The 15198-nt window shown below is 35.1% G+C and overlaps 1 protein-coding gene across 3 annotated transcripts in view; it reads left to right on the top strand.

Annotated features, from left to right (window-relative positions):
• The window catches only part of MACROD2 (mono-ADP ribosylhydrolase 2), a 2039999-nt gene that overhangs the window by 66594 nt on the left and 1958207 nt on the right, over positions 1 to 15198 (top strand). For all 3 annotated transcript variants that reach the window (XM_064572799.1, XM_064572800.1, XM_064572801.1), the window contains exon 3: positions 13402 to 13509. In XM_064572799.1, the coding sequence (XP_064428869.1) occupies positions 13402 to 13509 (108 nt within the window). The remainder of the gene's footprint in view (positions 1 to 13401; positions 13510 to 15198) is intronic.

Raw genomic sequence — 15198 nt, 5'->3', positions numbered from 1 at the left:
AGGCTGGTCGCTCCGAATCTCATCTAAAATGACTTGTCTGTGTTCTAAGTGGCCTCTTATTCTCCAATAGACTTGCCTAGACTTTGTCACATTGTAGTTTTGGCATAGCTAGGGAAGGCAAATATCAATGTGCAAGCACTTGTCAAGCCTCTGCTTGGCTCATGTTTGTTGATGTCCCATTGGTCAAAGGCAAAGAAAAGGAAAAGGAGAAAGGACGTGGAAAAGTCCAGAGCCATTGTGGAAGAGTACTATCCAAGGACATAGACACAGAGAAGTATGATTCTTTGGAAGTCTTTTTGGCCATTCTTAGTTACTGAATTTTTTTTCCATTAATGCTCCTTATTTACAGGTAAATGAATCAATTAAGGAAAACATAGTTTTCTCAGTTAATTTTGTGCTCCTGAGTTACTGAATTTTTACCACAGCCTAGATCCCAACATAAGTTTTTTTTCTAAGTTTTGACTGTAGTTTTATTGTTTGACATGTAAGCATTTGTTCTGATTTTGTGGAAACTTGCTTCATATTTTTTCATGCCACTTCAGTAACTATATTCTATTTCTAATAAATTTCTGATAGATACCTTGGATCTGTAGTCAGTGGTCATTAATCCTTTGACTCTAACATCCAAATGCTTGTGGGAACAGACAGGTAATGTAACTGAGTGAGGCTAGCCTGGTTTACATGTAAACAAATATACTCTGTTATAAATTGGAAAGTGAAGGATGCCTATCCAAAGGGTAGGATAGGCCTAGCCCCTACTCACATTGTCATGTGGGTATGTGGGCTCGGTATTTCTAGAACTCCTGATTTTTTCAGAAGAAGTAGGAAATCTAGGTTTTAATGTGAAATCTCACATTTAATATGAAATTAATTTTTAATGCTAAAATTTAATTAAAAATTTATAATGCAATTTCAAAAGCAAAAACAATAATGATACTATTTAAGCTGAAGAAAATCTTCAGCGGAAGCTGTCAATTTGTGAGTTCTCTACTGGATCTCAAATAAGGCCTTCTACCATCTGGTTCAAACCTGAATAGCTCGAGTCTTATCTGCCACTATCCCTCAGTTTGTGGTGCTCTCCATATTTTCATTCTGGATGAATTCTCGCTTTTCCTTAATGCATACTCTATTTTCCGCCCCTATGATTTGGGAATGGCCTTCCATCTTGTCACCTTCATCCCATTCTGTAGCCCTCTGGTACAGAGGCTTACTGATCCTTTAAAACTGAGCTTGGAAGTTCCACTTTTATAAAACTTCACGGAATGTTATTTCTGTCTGAACCTCAAAGCATTTTGAGTCTTTGTTATGGCATTGATAATAATCTTCCTTGTATTGAAGTTACTTGTGTATGTTTTATTGTCATTCTGCTAGAATGTGGAGTTCATCTTTGCTGGGCTTTGTATTTCCTGCATCATTTAGCATGGCTATCATGCCTAGAATGCCTGCCTCCCTAATCAGGTGAAGTTTCACTTAAATTAGAGCACTTTATCTAACGGTTTTCTGACTTTCCCTGATAGGGTTAGTTTGGAGTCCCAGGGCTGGGGAAAAAAAAAAAAAAGAATCTGTTGTTGAGATTTTCGTCCATGGAAGCTCTGTGGAAGTTGGAGCTAGGAAGAGAGGCAGGGGAATTGAGTCTCAGCCAATTAAAGAAGTGAGCTATGAAGGTGGAAGGGCAAAACAGGCAGAAATCTGGAATACGGCATCATGATTATTAGGCCGGCATGATCAGATAGGAGATAGAGGTGTGCAGATCAACAGGCTGTCCAGTTTTAAGATATAATCTCAGAAACACAGCCTGTATCTCTGGGGTTCCTCTAGTTCTTAGGCTGGGTGTCCTTAAAGCCCCTTAATGAACCCCTAATTATTTTTCTGATCATCTTGGTTATAATTTAATTTAAACATTAATTTCTTTAGACATTTGCTTGATCTTTACTTTTTTGATTTTGTAGTGTGGTCTAACTGATCTTTCTGGCATCCTCAGAATGGAAGAGGTACACTGACAGCAGATCACTTGTTGAGGGACCACCAGTCAACTCATTGGTGCCCTTGGTGGCTTTTCTGTATCATGCCCATGGATGCTAGAATACAGAGGGTGTTAGTATGAGGGAACATAAGAATTTGAAGTATTCCTAGGTACTTCATGTGAGTCTCCTCCAGCATCTTGGTTTTCCAAGCATGTCAGGGGACCCTGTAGTGGTTCCTTAGCTGTTTATCAAGTGGCCTTTAGGTAGTTTGGCAGTTCTTTTTTTTTTTTTTTTAAGATTTTATTTATTTATTTGAGAGAGAGAATGAGAGAGAGAGAGCACACGAGAGGGGGGAGGGTCAGAGGGAGAAGCAGACTCCCTGCTGAGCAGGGAGCCTGATGCGGGACTCGATCCCGGGACTCCAGGATCATGACCTGAGCTGAAGGCAGTCGCTTAACCAACTGAGCCACCCAGGCACCCCGGTAGTTTGGCAGTTCTAAGGGAAAGTGATAAGACAATTTTGTTCAACATGTTTTAAAAATTTGAAATGTAAAATATAATTATAGCTTTTGTGAAAATTCTATTATATTATCAATTATAGTCTTAAAAGTTAGAACTGCTTTTAAAATAGGATAATGTTGGTCAGTTAATCTTAATTAAGATTCAGTTAAAAAATTTTCTTCTCCTAATATATCTTAATGTCATTGGTGAGTTAATAAACATTTGATTCAATTTGTTTTTGTTGTTTTTACTATAGCATTGCATTATATTCCTACCTCATAAAAGGGATCAATATCTTTAAAGTGGTTTATTGATGCCTAAGAAAATAGGTGAAATAGTAACATAAATGCCAGAATTCAGAATAAAGTAATAAATGTAAATAGTAAACAGAGTCCCAGTGCAAATAGAGGATATGTTGGGATAAATGAATCTGCAAATTTGATAATCTTGCCTAAACAAACAAAAAGAGAAAATACAAATAGAAGATACATGATTAATATCAGCAAATTTGATTTTATTATGTAGTCCCCTAATCCCTGGTGTGTTGTATGTTACGAAACATTGTCAAATAGTAGCAGGAAACCACTGAGGCCTTTGCATTATTTTCAAGGTATGGTAACCACTTTGATAAACCGATTACATTTTTTTTCTGGGACAATACTTTTGTGGGGGGTGAAATTCCTATATTTTGCAATAAAGGGAGAGAAGGGACTTAAACAATAGGCACCTGATTCAGAATTGGACTCTTTGAAATAAAAGTATGTAAATAAGAGCTTGCATGGCATGTTGGGTAAGAGCATGCACTGCCTGAGTTCAAATTCCAGGTTTGTACTTACCAGCTATCTCTACTTGGTCAAATCATCTCCTTTTTTTTTTTTTTTTTTAAAGATTTTTATTTATTTATTTGACAGAGAGAGATACAGCGAGAGCAGGAACACAAGCAGGGGGAGTGGGAAAGGGAGAAGCAGGGAGCCAGATGTGGGGCTCAATCCCAGACCTGAGCCAAAGGCAGATGCCTAACAACTGAGCCACCCAGGCGCCCCAAACCATCTCCTTTCTATATGCTTCAGCTCCCTTATCTACATAGAGGGAGTATTAGTAATGTATACTACATAGATTTGTTAGGATGCTAGGAACTAATATTTATAAGTGTTAGAACAGTACCCAGTACCTAGTAAATGTTATCTAAGTATTAATTAAGTAAACTGGAACTAAATAAAAATGTCCATCAGAGGGAAATGTTTTTATAAAGATGAGATTATGACTCATACAGATATAAAATGAACACTTACCAACAATTTTATTTAACTCTGGTTCAAAGGAGGATTTAAAGGATCACATAAATATAGGTAGTAAGGAACTCTGAAATGAATTTACAGATAAATGCAAATTGACCACAGGACAATATCAGTTGCATTCAAGGGAACATAATTTATTTGCATTTCCAGGGACAAGAATCATTTGCATTTTTATCTCTTTTTTACAACTTATAGAATTGTATAATAACTCAAAGACCATGAAAGGTAGAGATTACACTGATGGGTAAACTAGATAGCACCCACTATTTTCTTTTCTCTCTCATATTGAAGTCTTTCAGTATTTTCTGACATATCAAACTATTACAAACGATAATAAAACCAGTTCAAAGTTAATAAAAATTATTTGTTACTATTCCTCAGGGTAGGAAGTAGAGGAACAGGTTTTGTTTTTTTTTTCCAAATACCACTTTTGAATGTCACATGATATTAACAAAGACTTTCTCTTTCACCAAACTTTAATTTGATTCCTCTAAGCCCTTTCCTTGACTAGGCCCCATTTTTGCTAGACTTGCACAGCCCGGTGTTAGCAAGAATTTTGTTAAGTCAATTTAAAGAGAATTCCCTACCTTGGATGTCTGATCATCTTCTATATCTGATCTTTGAAGCCTTTGTCTTCACTCTTGACTGATTGATTGGGGATCTGTTGGTGAGGCTGACTCAGCCAGTGCCCTGGATGACAGTGAGTTAAAGCCCAGTAGGGACAGATTTTGAATCTTAAGATTCTAAGTATACTCTCTGAAGCTGACTTAGAGGCAGGATTCTTTGTGTGAAAGGTACTTATTGAGCTGGAAGTCTTTCTCCCTGGTCTTTGTTTTGAGTAGTGATTTACTCCTCAGCTGCAAAGGTTTTCCCTGGCTCTTTGTAGGCCTGTTTTTCTCTATTTGATCCTGCTCCTCCCTTGGGAATTTTTCAGTCCACTGAAATGCCTTTCTTGAGATCCTGCTGGCTGTATGCTCTGCCATCTCGGTCTACGTCCTTTCTTGCTGGCTTGGCTTTACTAAGGATAGTTTGGAACTTCATTGGCTTCTTTGGAAAACTAAATCTCCCCAAACTGGCTCCTCTAAGATCTCTCCCTTCTGATCTTCCTTCCTCCTCTTATAATCCTTGATCTTCCCTTCCGCTTCCTTGAATTCTTTGGTATGTACCTCTTCAGATCTCTACCTTCAACATCCCTCTGTCCAGTGCAGCTTCTCAACTCCCTATAATCACTTGAACTTCCAGCTCCCTGCTCCTCATCTGGGAGCTCTCAAGGGACTCAGGGACTCCCAAAAACAACTACTGAAAGCTGAAAAGGAAGAAAAGGTACTTGGAAGCAGACTGGATGTTTTATACACTCAGGTAAGCTTTGGAGATACCCAGACATCTGCTTGATGTCTCCTTGGTCAGTTTCTCACCTAAAATTTCCATCTACAGACTCTATAAGATTACATATCAGAGCAAATGAAAAATCTTGAATGTCTCTTCTATAAATATTGGTAAAAAACATTAGCCCTTATATTGAACATGTTACCTTAACTTGTTCCTTTTGCCAGTAACATAATTTGGATAAAAATATCAAGGGGAGCATAAACCAGAGTGTATTACTGTTTACCTGACTCATAGTTAAAATTTTAGAATGAAAATGTAAGATCTTTGTATGTATGTGTATATATATGTATATTATGTATATGTGATATTTTCCTACTTTTGGATGGTATTACCAAATTAATCCATGAAATACCATAAAGGAACTCTATTCAGATTGGTTTAGAGGTAAATGAGAGCTTATAAAAATTAAATATTTCTAAAGCTACCAGAAACATAGAAACTAACTCAAATACTTTGCTTTTCAAGTTCATATGACTTGGTAAATCTTTGGTAAATAAGATTAGTTTAATTGTTGGTTTAATAAAAACAACTATGTCTTCTGAGTTATCAGCAATAAGTATAATACGAGCATACATTTTGTTATACTTGGGTTTATTAGTCAAATAAGGTTGTATTATATCTACTAGATGTTTAAGATTATAAAAATTATAAATTCAAACCAACACCAAATGTACAAGTAAAAATGCAGTAAAAATTAATTGCTTGATATCCATGACTTCTTGTATATCACACATAGCAGTAAAAGAAAAATCCATGTATTTAACCTTTTTAGGTTTTTGGTTTTGTGGTGCTTGCCTAACATTCATGTGCTGTAAAAATAGTTAACAGGGAAATAACGTGAGGTGATAGTGAGCCTTGTTTAATGTTATAATATGTCTGCCTAAAAATAGTTTCCAAAGGCTTTTTATAGTACCTTATAACCTTAGGCTTATGCTAAATTAAATTAAGTAAATCTAGATTATTTCTAAGTAAAATACTGAAACACTAATTATTGAACATAACTTTATATTCTTATGGCTTTTTCCTTTTGTATGGTAGTAAATATATTTGAGTTTGTGAATAAATACATCCTTTTGCCATATTGAAAAGCTTGTACTATAAACATGTCTCCAGAAATTGAGAGATGGTATATTCATAAAATTTGCTAGACTGCTACAGAATACTCGTATGTGACAATTTACAATTGTCTACTTAGTCTTCTCTGTAAAATAAAGAGTACATATAGTTAAAAATGATAATATATGTAAATGAAGCTATTAGAAATAATAAGGGTAAAGAGAAACAATTCTGTATGCAAAGTCTGCAAGGAATGGAGGATTTTTTAAAATTTATTTTATTTTTTTATTATGTTCAACTAGCCAGCATATAGTACATCATTAATTTTTGATGTAGTGTTCAACAATTCATTAGTTGCATGTAACACCCAGTGCTCATCACCACAGGTGCCCTCCTTAATACCCATCACCCCGTTACCCCATCTCCCCACTCCCTTCCCTTCTGTAACCCTCAGTTTGGTTCCCAGAGTCCAGAGTCTCATGGTTTGTCTCCCTCTCTGATTTCAGAATGGAGGATTTTTGTTGTTGTTAAGGCAATGAATCATTTTGTCCTAAATCAAGATCACTGGTTATTTCAGAATGAGGAAGAGGAAAAAATATAAAATGAATGGATATAGAGAGTAATAAAAGGTTTGCAGAAGGGGAATTTTATCTGTGATCAAGTTGGCTAAGATTGAATGGATTTATTAAGTTTTTGTTTTTTCTGTTTTTTTTTTTTTAAACGAGCCCAGTGATGTAGTGATGCAAAACTAGAGTTGGGTTTTCTCTCTGAAAACAATGAAGTTTTCTTGGATTATTGGTCTGTTCTTAATAAGAGATTGTAGAGCATTTTCTTTACCTTTTAAGTAATCTGCCTTAGGAAACAAAGATTCTGTGTCTTATCAAAATAATTTCCTGTGCTTTATGTTGTCTTTATTATATTTGTTTGTGAGAATCTAAGTATTGTTTCATAATGGTCTATGATCCTATTTAATCAAGGGTTCAAACCTTTTGACATTTTGACAACTTCCCAAAATGAAGTCCAAAATGCAATCTTAATTTTAAACTGAAATTGGTATTTCCCAGACAGCCCCTGGAAAACCTGAAAGGATTTGTTCTTTCATCTTGTAAAAAAGAAATGTTAAATAATTTGGTTTATTGGATATTTTAAATTGCTTGGGAGGCATTGCCAAGTAAGAAGTGATGCTTAACCTTCCCTAGGTTATATTTGTATGGGTAAATATAAATATTTAAGAAATTATATGAAGTTTATAGAAATTTGCCAGTACCTGTTTTGTCTATGATATGTCCTGGTATAGTATTATCAGGTAGAATTCCAGTTATTTAAACATTTTATGTCGTAGAAATAACAAAATTCCCTCGTCAGTTGCATTATTTTTATAATGAATTCTTCAGATCTTTAGTCATGTAAATAAGCCTTTTATCATTCAGAGATAACTTTTGTTTTACTCTGACTCTTCCTTGAAAGCTCTTGCAGTCAGTTACAGGCAAAAGTGCTTCCTTTCAGAACGTGCCCTCTTTTTATTCGCAAACAATGAATCATGGAATACTACATCAAAAACTAATGATGTACTGTATGGTGATTAACATAACAATAAAAAAGACAAAAAAAGTGCTTCCTTTCAACAAAACCTAACTATCTTAGAGACCATGGAAAGGACTATGACAAGTCCTCTGGGCTATAGGCTTCTGAAGGCACTATTGTTTAAATAACTTTGAGACCATACTACTGGATTGAAAAAGGATTTCCAGCACTAATGAAGAAGCTGACTGGTTCAAAAAACTGCTAACTCAGGATCAAGCAGAACAAGAATTACTTAATGAAAAGAAAAAAAGGAATATATTTATAAGAAGTATTCAGTAGAACAGAATAGAGAATTTAGAAATAGATCTCAGTATATAAGATTACTTAATGTAGTTGGTTTAATGGAATAAGAAAAGTATGTGGGTTTTTGTTTTTTTCTTTATTACTGTTTTAATAAATAATGCTGTGGGGGGAAAGAATCAGTAACATGGGACTGAATGTACTAATGAAGAATGATTATGATTTTTGTGGTTATTGTTTTGGAACATTGATCTTCTTTAACGTTTTATTTAAGGAACCCCTTTTTCTCTCTCTCTTTTTTTTTAAAGATTTTATTTATTTATTTGACAGAGAGAGACACAGCGAGAGAGGGAACACAAGCAGGGGGAGTGGGAGAGGGAGAAGCAGGCTTCCCGTGGAGCAGGGAGTCCGATGTGGGGCTCGATCCCAGGACCCTGGGATCATGACCTGAGCCGAAGGCAGACGCTTAACAACTGAGCCACCCAGGCGCCCCCCTTTTTCTCTGTTTTCTGTAACTCATGATAATTTAGTAGATAATACTTTTGTAAAAAGAAATGAAATGTTCATGTTTATGTTTTCTCCCTACCTGATTTTTCCAGAGTTCAGAAACTCTATTGAGTATTCTTATTTTCATGACAATAAAATTATTTGTATAAGTTCAGTAAGAATCTGTCTTCCTTGTAATAGGACGTAATTGGAAAAATTGATTATATAGGCTTTGACTAGAATGTCATATTTGAGAATGATGCATAGAATAAGACAGTTTTAGGGAACTAAGTTTGACTTTTTAGAGCCAATGCTTACAACCTCCTTTTGGAAAAACCAGCCTTCTACAGGGTTCCCAACATTACAAATGAATAAAGAAGGTCACTTCCTGGCAAGCCCAGGAATTCTAGGCTATTTTGGCAACCTTGAGAAGAGAGGAATTCACTCAAATCTATAGGAATTACAGGCTAAATCTGGTGGTGAGTTCTAGGTTTGGTTTGTTAGGCTCGAGAGGCTTTTAAAAGTCTAATCTGAGATTCTCTACAAAAAGTTCCAGCAAACCAAACTTAAAAGTCCCAAGTGGTCAATTAATATTCTTGCTGTACTTATATAAATAATTAGGCCAAATCTAATGAGACCAGACTTATTATGTAAACAAGATTAAAAAGGGGGGTGACTGTAGAGAGACAGATTTTATACTTCATTGGAAAACTGTTGTGCATCCTTGTTTGTGGGTTATTAAATTCTAGTCCTGTTCATTGTCTTGCACATTTTCCTCTGGTTTCCTCCTCCAATGTCTGGCTACAACTCTCCAAAATGTTTCCAGTTTTTCTCTCTACCACCTGATTTGGCATCATTGAGAACTAAAATTGTCCTTCTCCTGAAGCCCTGTAAGCTGAAGCTGTATGATTTGGTACAAACTTCAAAGAAATCACCTCAGTGGATCACGTATGGTCACCCTTCATGTCTGCTGCTATGTGGGCCATTCAGAAAGCTCAGTGGAAGAGCTGATGCCATCACCAAGGACATTCAAACTGCAAAAGATGCTTTGAGCCCATCTTCTAGAAATCTTCTCAACTGTCTGCCCTATAGACTCAAAAACTAGTTTTCTCATCTGCTTCAACCACTAATCTTTGTTTTTCTTTTTCTTTTTCTTTTTATAGAAGTTCCCCTCATTAAATGTTTGACTGCTCATACTACCTAGCAAATATCTTTCACTACCAAGTCTCAACTAATGTTTCAGCTGGTCCTTAATGAACAAAAGGCAACCTAGTGAGAAACGGACTTACATTGTCAAAGAAAGAAGAACATGTCTTCTTTCCTTGAATAAGAGGAAGGACTGACAAAGTCTTTCTCCCTAACCAAATTTTCGTCAGGTTCCACTAAGCTTTATTCCTGATTAGGACAGATCTTTGCTAGATCTACATAGTCCAGTTTTAGTAAGATTTCTACTAAATCAGTTTAGAGAGAATTCCCACCCTCAGTATTGATCAAATTCCACATCCCCTCCTATACCCAAGTGATATCTGATCACCCTAGCCTGCCTTTAGCAAGAATCCTAAGTCTGTTCAATCAATCTCCCCCTGCCTCCAATTTTTCTTCTTAGTAATTTTCCTTCCATTGATTCCCATTCTGCTCCTTGGTTATAAATCCCTACTTGTCTTTGCTGTATTGGGAATTGAGCCTGATTCTATACTGAGATCTCTTTTCCCCAATTGCAGTAGTTCCAGAATAAAATCTGTTTTTACCACTTTAACTACTATCTAGCTCTTTTGTTGTTGTTGTTGTCTGTTTTAAAATATAAATAGTATGCAGTCTAGAAGAACAATTACTATCATATGTACAACTGACAAATATTTCAACTTGCAGTTGAATAAAGCCAATTATGTGCAAAATGTGAATTAGTGCTTTGTGTATGTACTTTTAGGATGTCCATGAGAGAGCAATGCTTGACAATTTTCTATCTTATTTATTACTGAAAACCCAGGATATAGGAAAAGATACATTGGGAGTGCTGATCAAACACCCTTGTATGAAAAGGAAGGCAGTGCATTGCCATTCAAATAAAAGAAATAGCCTCTGGTGGTAATTTACATTGTTGTATTTACAGAGAGTAGGTAGTGGTCAAAGTATGCTATTTGGTTTTGGTTTATTGCTGAAGGAAATACTGATAATTAATACTCTCAAATTATAGGTTTTAAGTACATTTATGCCTTTTTTTTAAAAAAGATTTTATTTATTCATTTGTGCCTTTTTGATATACCATCTGAGAAATTGGGCAGCAAGCGTAAGTCTGGTTATGAGGAAAAAGGAGGCTCACATGAATTTTTAAAATGAGAGAGAGAGAAAAATATTTCTTCAATGATGCTGATTCTAATAAGACCATTTTGAGTAACTTATTTGAATGATGTGTCATAGCAGTATATTTATTCAATATGTTGAATTTGCTTGAACTTTTAATTCAGGCTCAAAATACCCCATTTTTAAAATTTGCAGATGAGAGATTAGAATTTGTTTGTGTTATAAATGGCTTAAACTTTGAGTCTTTCCAATACCATTCTTTGATAATTTCTTTACAGTTGGAGAAAGAAATGCATGATTTATTGTCACATATGTTAAAAAGTCACATTACTACAAATACAATATTACATACGTAGTGCTTCATGAGGAAATGAAGAAGTACTTTTTAGAACTAAATGCAACTTAAGGAAGAATGTGAAATCTCTCTAACTTTATATCCCAAGTTGGAAAGTCAAACTTTATGTATTCATTTGTGATAAGCTTATCAATTTAATGCCTGATGGAGTTCTGAAACTCCTCACTGAGAAGTCTTTATAATCTCTAGATTTAAAAATAGTCCAGATATCCAGATTTTTTTGACAAAACCAACAAATATTTATTGTCGTTTAACAATCTTTAGTTGGGAATCAGGACTTTCTAATTTGGTAAAAGTAGTAAGAATAGACAGTGGATATGGAACTCAAGGTCTTCTGGCTCAAAATCTTTGTCATTGGGCCAGGCATTGACAGCTTGGTTAGAGCATAAATAAAATCTGGTCTCTTTCACTGATGGGAATCATAATAATGATAATGATAATAGTAATAATACACATAATGATACATTTTGCAAAATAATATCATTTGAAAATATTTCTTAACTACTGTGGTATTCTGAATATAGATGCTGAAATAGTTTGCCACCTTTGTAAAATCTTTGTTAAAAAAAAATGGTAGTGTTTGTTGAGAGCTTACTATGGAGCAAACATTCTAAGGGCAATGAACTCATGTTAACTGTGAAGGAGCCAGTAGCTTACAGACTGAGGCATGGAGAAAATAAATAACTTTTCAAATGTCACCCAGTTGTTAACTGGCAGGCCAAGATTTGAACAGAGTCAGTCTGGTAGCAAAGTCTGTGCTCTTTGCCATTACCTGACAAAGGCAGACAGTACGAGTACTGTAGGAGCCCTTGAGGTGGTTTTCTATTTTGAGGTCTCTGAACATCTTTCTCTACTCTTTTAGCACACAATTTTCCCACACTATTCTCCTCTTCCTTATTATTATTACTGCTACTACTGCCAGCACCAATGAGCATTTTGATTAGAATCCTTTAAGGAGACAGGTGATTACAAAGAAGGGAATGCTTTGGAGGCAGAAAGAGGAAAGATCACTTTCATGACCACAAATCATATCCATGGTCTTGGCCAATTCTTTTCTGTAGCTGTTGGGGCCCAAAGACAATTTCGGTGACTTGTGACCTATCACCTCCCATCTCCCAGATACTTCAAAATTACATGCTCATTTAAGAGTGTCATAGTGAATTAATAGCATTATCTTCCCCCTTGAAAGATTTGCACAGATCATAAATACTTTAAAAAGTTTAAGTTTATAAATCAGGTTTCCTAGAGGTATATTAAAAAGCTTTTTATGTATAGTAATATATTTTAAAACATTGATTTGTACAGCTTTGTTTAATGTCTTAACATTACTACTTGTTAAAAATGAATGAAACTCAAATTATAGTATTGCCATGGAACATTGGAAAATGAGTTGTAGAATGTAATGTTTTGGCTTGTTTTTGATATATAAGCTTGCTGGTTGTTGTGTGCAGGGCAGAGCTTTTTCTCTTTTAAATCTAGCAGTGCTCTCTAGAGTGAAAGGTTAATACAATTTGATAAGAAAAGCAGTTTCATCCATTAAAATACCTTTTTTTTAAAAGATTTTTATTTATTTGACAGAGAAAGAGAGAGAGAGCACAGAAGGGGAAGCGGCAGGCAGAGAGAGAGGGAGAAGCAGACTCCCCACTGAGCGGGGAGCCCGATGTGGTGCTTGATTCCAGGACTCTGGGGTCATGACTGGAGCCGAAGGCAGGCATTTAATGGACTGAGCCACCCGGGTGCCCCACCCATTCAAATATTCTTGATCCATCCTATTTTGAGGGACATTTGTTACTTAGAAGTAGCAAAGAGCTGAACCTACATGTTTTTGCTCTGAGTGAATATGATTTTCAAGGTAACTAGAACAAAATAGAAATAAGCTTGTGCACTGTGAAAATTTATTTTGTCTTGGTGGTTGTACATCTTTTTCATACCTTCTTATGAAACTAGTGGTACATAATTTTACTTTAAATTTAATATTTTCATAATAATAATAATAAACATCGAATTTTTTGTTGACCAATATAACGTGTCTAAATTTATATGTGATACTGCATTTGTATTGAGGAATACATAATAAATAGAGAATAAACCACAGCCCTCGTACTTACATTTATTTCTACTTGTCTAGTATATCAGATTGTGACCCATATTGGCTCTTGTATCAAAATTGTCTTTATTAAAGAAATTAAAACTATTACTATTGATATATATTCCTTTCTTATTACAGAAGAAAATACTCAGGAAACATCACAGGTGAAGAAAAGTTTGAGTGAAAAAGTTTCTCTCTATAGAGGTGACATCACATTGCTAGAGGTAGATGCTATAGTCAATGCGGGTGAGTACTTGATTTTTTTTTGTGATGTATTTGTTATATGAGTATTATTTTAAAATATTTTTCATAAACAGGAATATAAGTATTTTAGAAAAAGATGTCCTTCCTAGTATAGACATACCTTCGTACTTCCCTTCTGGATTAAAAACACTGAGGATTTATTTATTTATTTATTTATTTATTTATTTATTTATTTAAAAACACTGAGGATTTATTTTATGTGTGTGTTACAGTTAATTTGCTAACTCATGGTATCCATGCTAAATTGAGATTAGGGTACTGGACCACTCAAAAAGTGATAAATTGATGCAGAAGGTTCTTCAGAAAGAACTTTAGAAGCTCTATTACTGTTGGTTTCATGCTTGAGTTAATAATTGGCCAACATAAAAACAAATTCATCAAGGTTTTTCTTTCTTTTGAAGACGTGGTAAAGAGATGATTTGAACACCAGAAAAAAGTAAAATAGAAGGTAATTATTTCTGCGATTTCCAAATCATAGTTGTTTGGTTACTACTTTTCATTTTTGATATGAAATGCTTTAATTATTTTAATAACCAATTAAGTCATTTTTATGTTTGAACATCGGGGAAATTAGCAGTGTTATTTATGGTAGTATCTCCTATATATTTTATTATGTGGCTGTATATCAAGAAATACATAGTAGTTGTGATTCTATATAAATAAATGTCAATAATAAGAGGATATTTAATGATTTTAATTTGTGTTTTATAAAGGTAAGCTTTTTTTCAGGTTGAAAATGCCAAATAATAACATGGACTTTTTATTCAAAAAGATTATTACAGTAAAGAGAAGAGTATTGTTCTAATAGGTGGAGGAAGAATATTGCAATAGAGAGAATAATGCAATAGGGAAAACCACTTCTACCATGAGATCTATAAGCATCTCAAAGGCCAAGCAGAAAGGGTCTTTTCTTTCATAGGAAGGAGTAAACAGGGTAAAAAGAACTGGGTGTGGGGTACTGGGATGAGTTGGTGGCAAGATTGGAGAGTTGATCAGGGAATATTCTTGCCTGAGGCCATCTGATTCTTGGAGGGGCTCATTCTAGAGTTGTTCACCTTCCATTGCTCAGGGGTGGGTCAAAGTCTAGGGACTTGGAAGAGGGAAAAAAGCCTGAGTAAAGTTTGGTCAACTCCAGTTAATAGCCATTGACCAGCCAGAATGGTCAATGGAGACAAACATTTCAGCTAATCATTTATGAGTAAAAAAATGGGAATTTGGAGGATCTGTGTCTTGGTCTTGTCATAGGTTATAAGAGGTCATCCATGAATTTTATCTAAGTCATATGGGGAAGAGTAGTTCTTTGCGGTAAGCTGTTTCCTGGAACACAAAAGTGTGAGGGGTAATTTTTTTGGCAGTCCCTGTTTTCCAGAAGTACAGGATTCATGTAAAGTTCATCATTGTCTCAAGGTTCCCTTTGGTGATGAAAAAATTCACACAGGACAGTAGAAACATGCCTTTGTGGGTGAACAGAAGGGTTTCCTGGAGAACTGGAACATTAATATAGCATAGTTTTGGTGATCCTGCAGGAAATCTGGAAGCCTAGTCAGCTTGTTAATTTCTGTAGAATTGGCTATCGATTGCTTTGTACTGTATTTGCTTTGCCATACTCAGAGCTGTTTTTCTGTTTCTCTTCTTCTGATGCCTCTGTAATTCCTTTCTCCTCTGTTGGCT

Source organism: Mirounga angustirostris, unplaced genomic scaffold (genome assembly GCF_029215605.1).
Source record: "Mirounga angustirostris isolate CCGP_5_RB_7025 unplaced genomic scaffold, mMirAng1.0.hap1 SCAF_10, whole genome shotgun sequence".
NCBI lineage: Eukaryota > Metazoa > Chordata > Mammalia > Carnivora > Phocidae > Mirounga > Mirounga angustirostris.
Note: the sequence above shows the minus strand (reverse complement) of the source record. Positions and strands in the feature narration are given on the sequence as shown.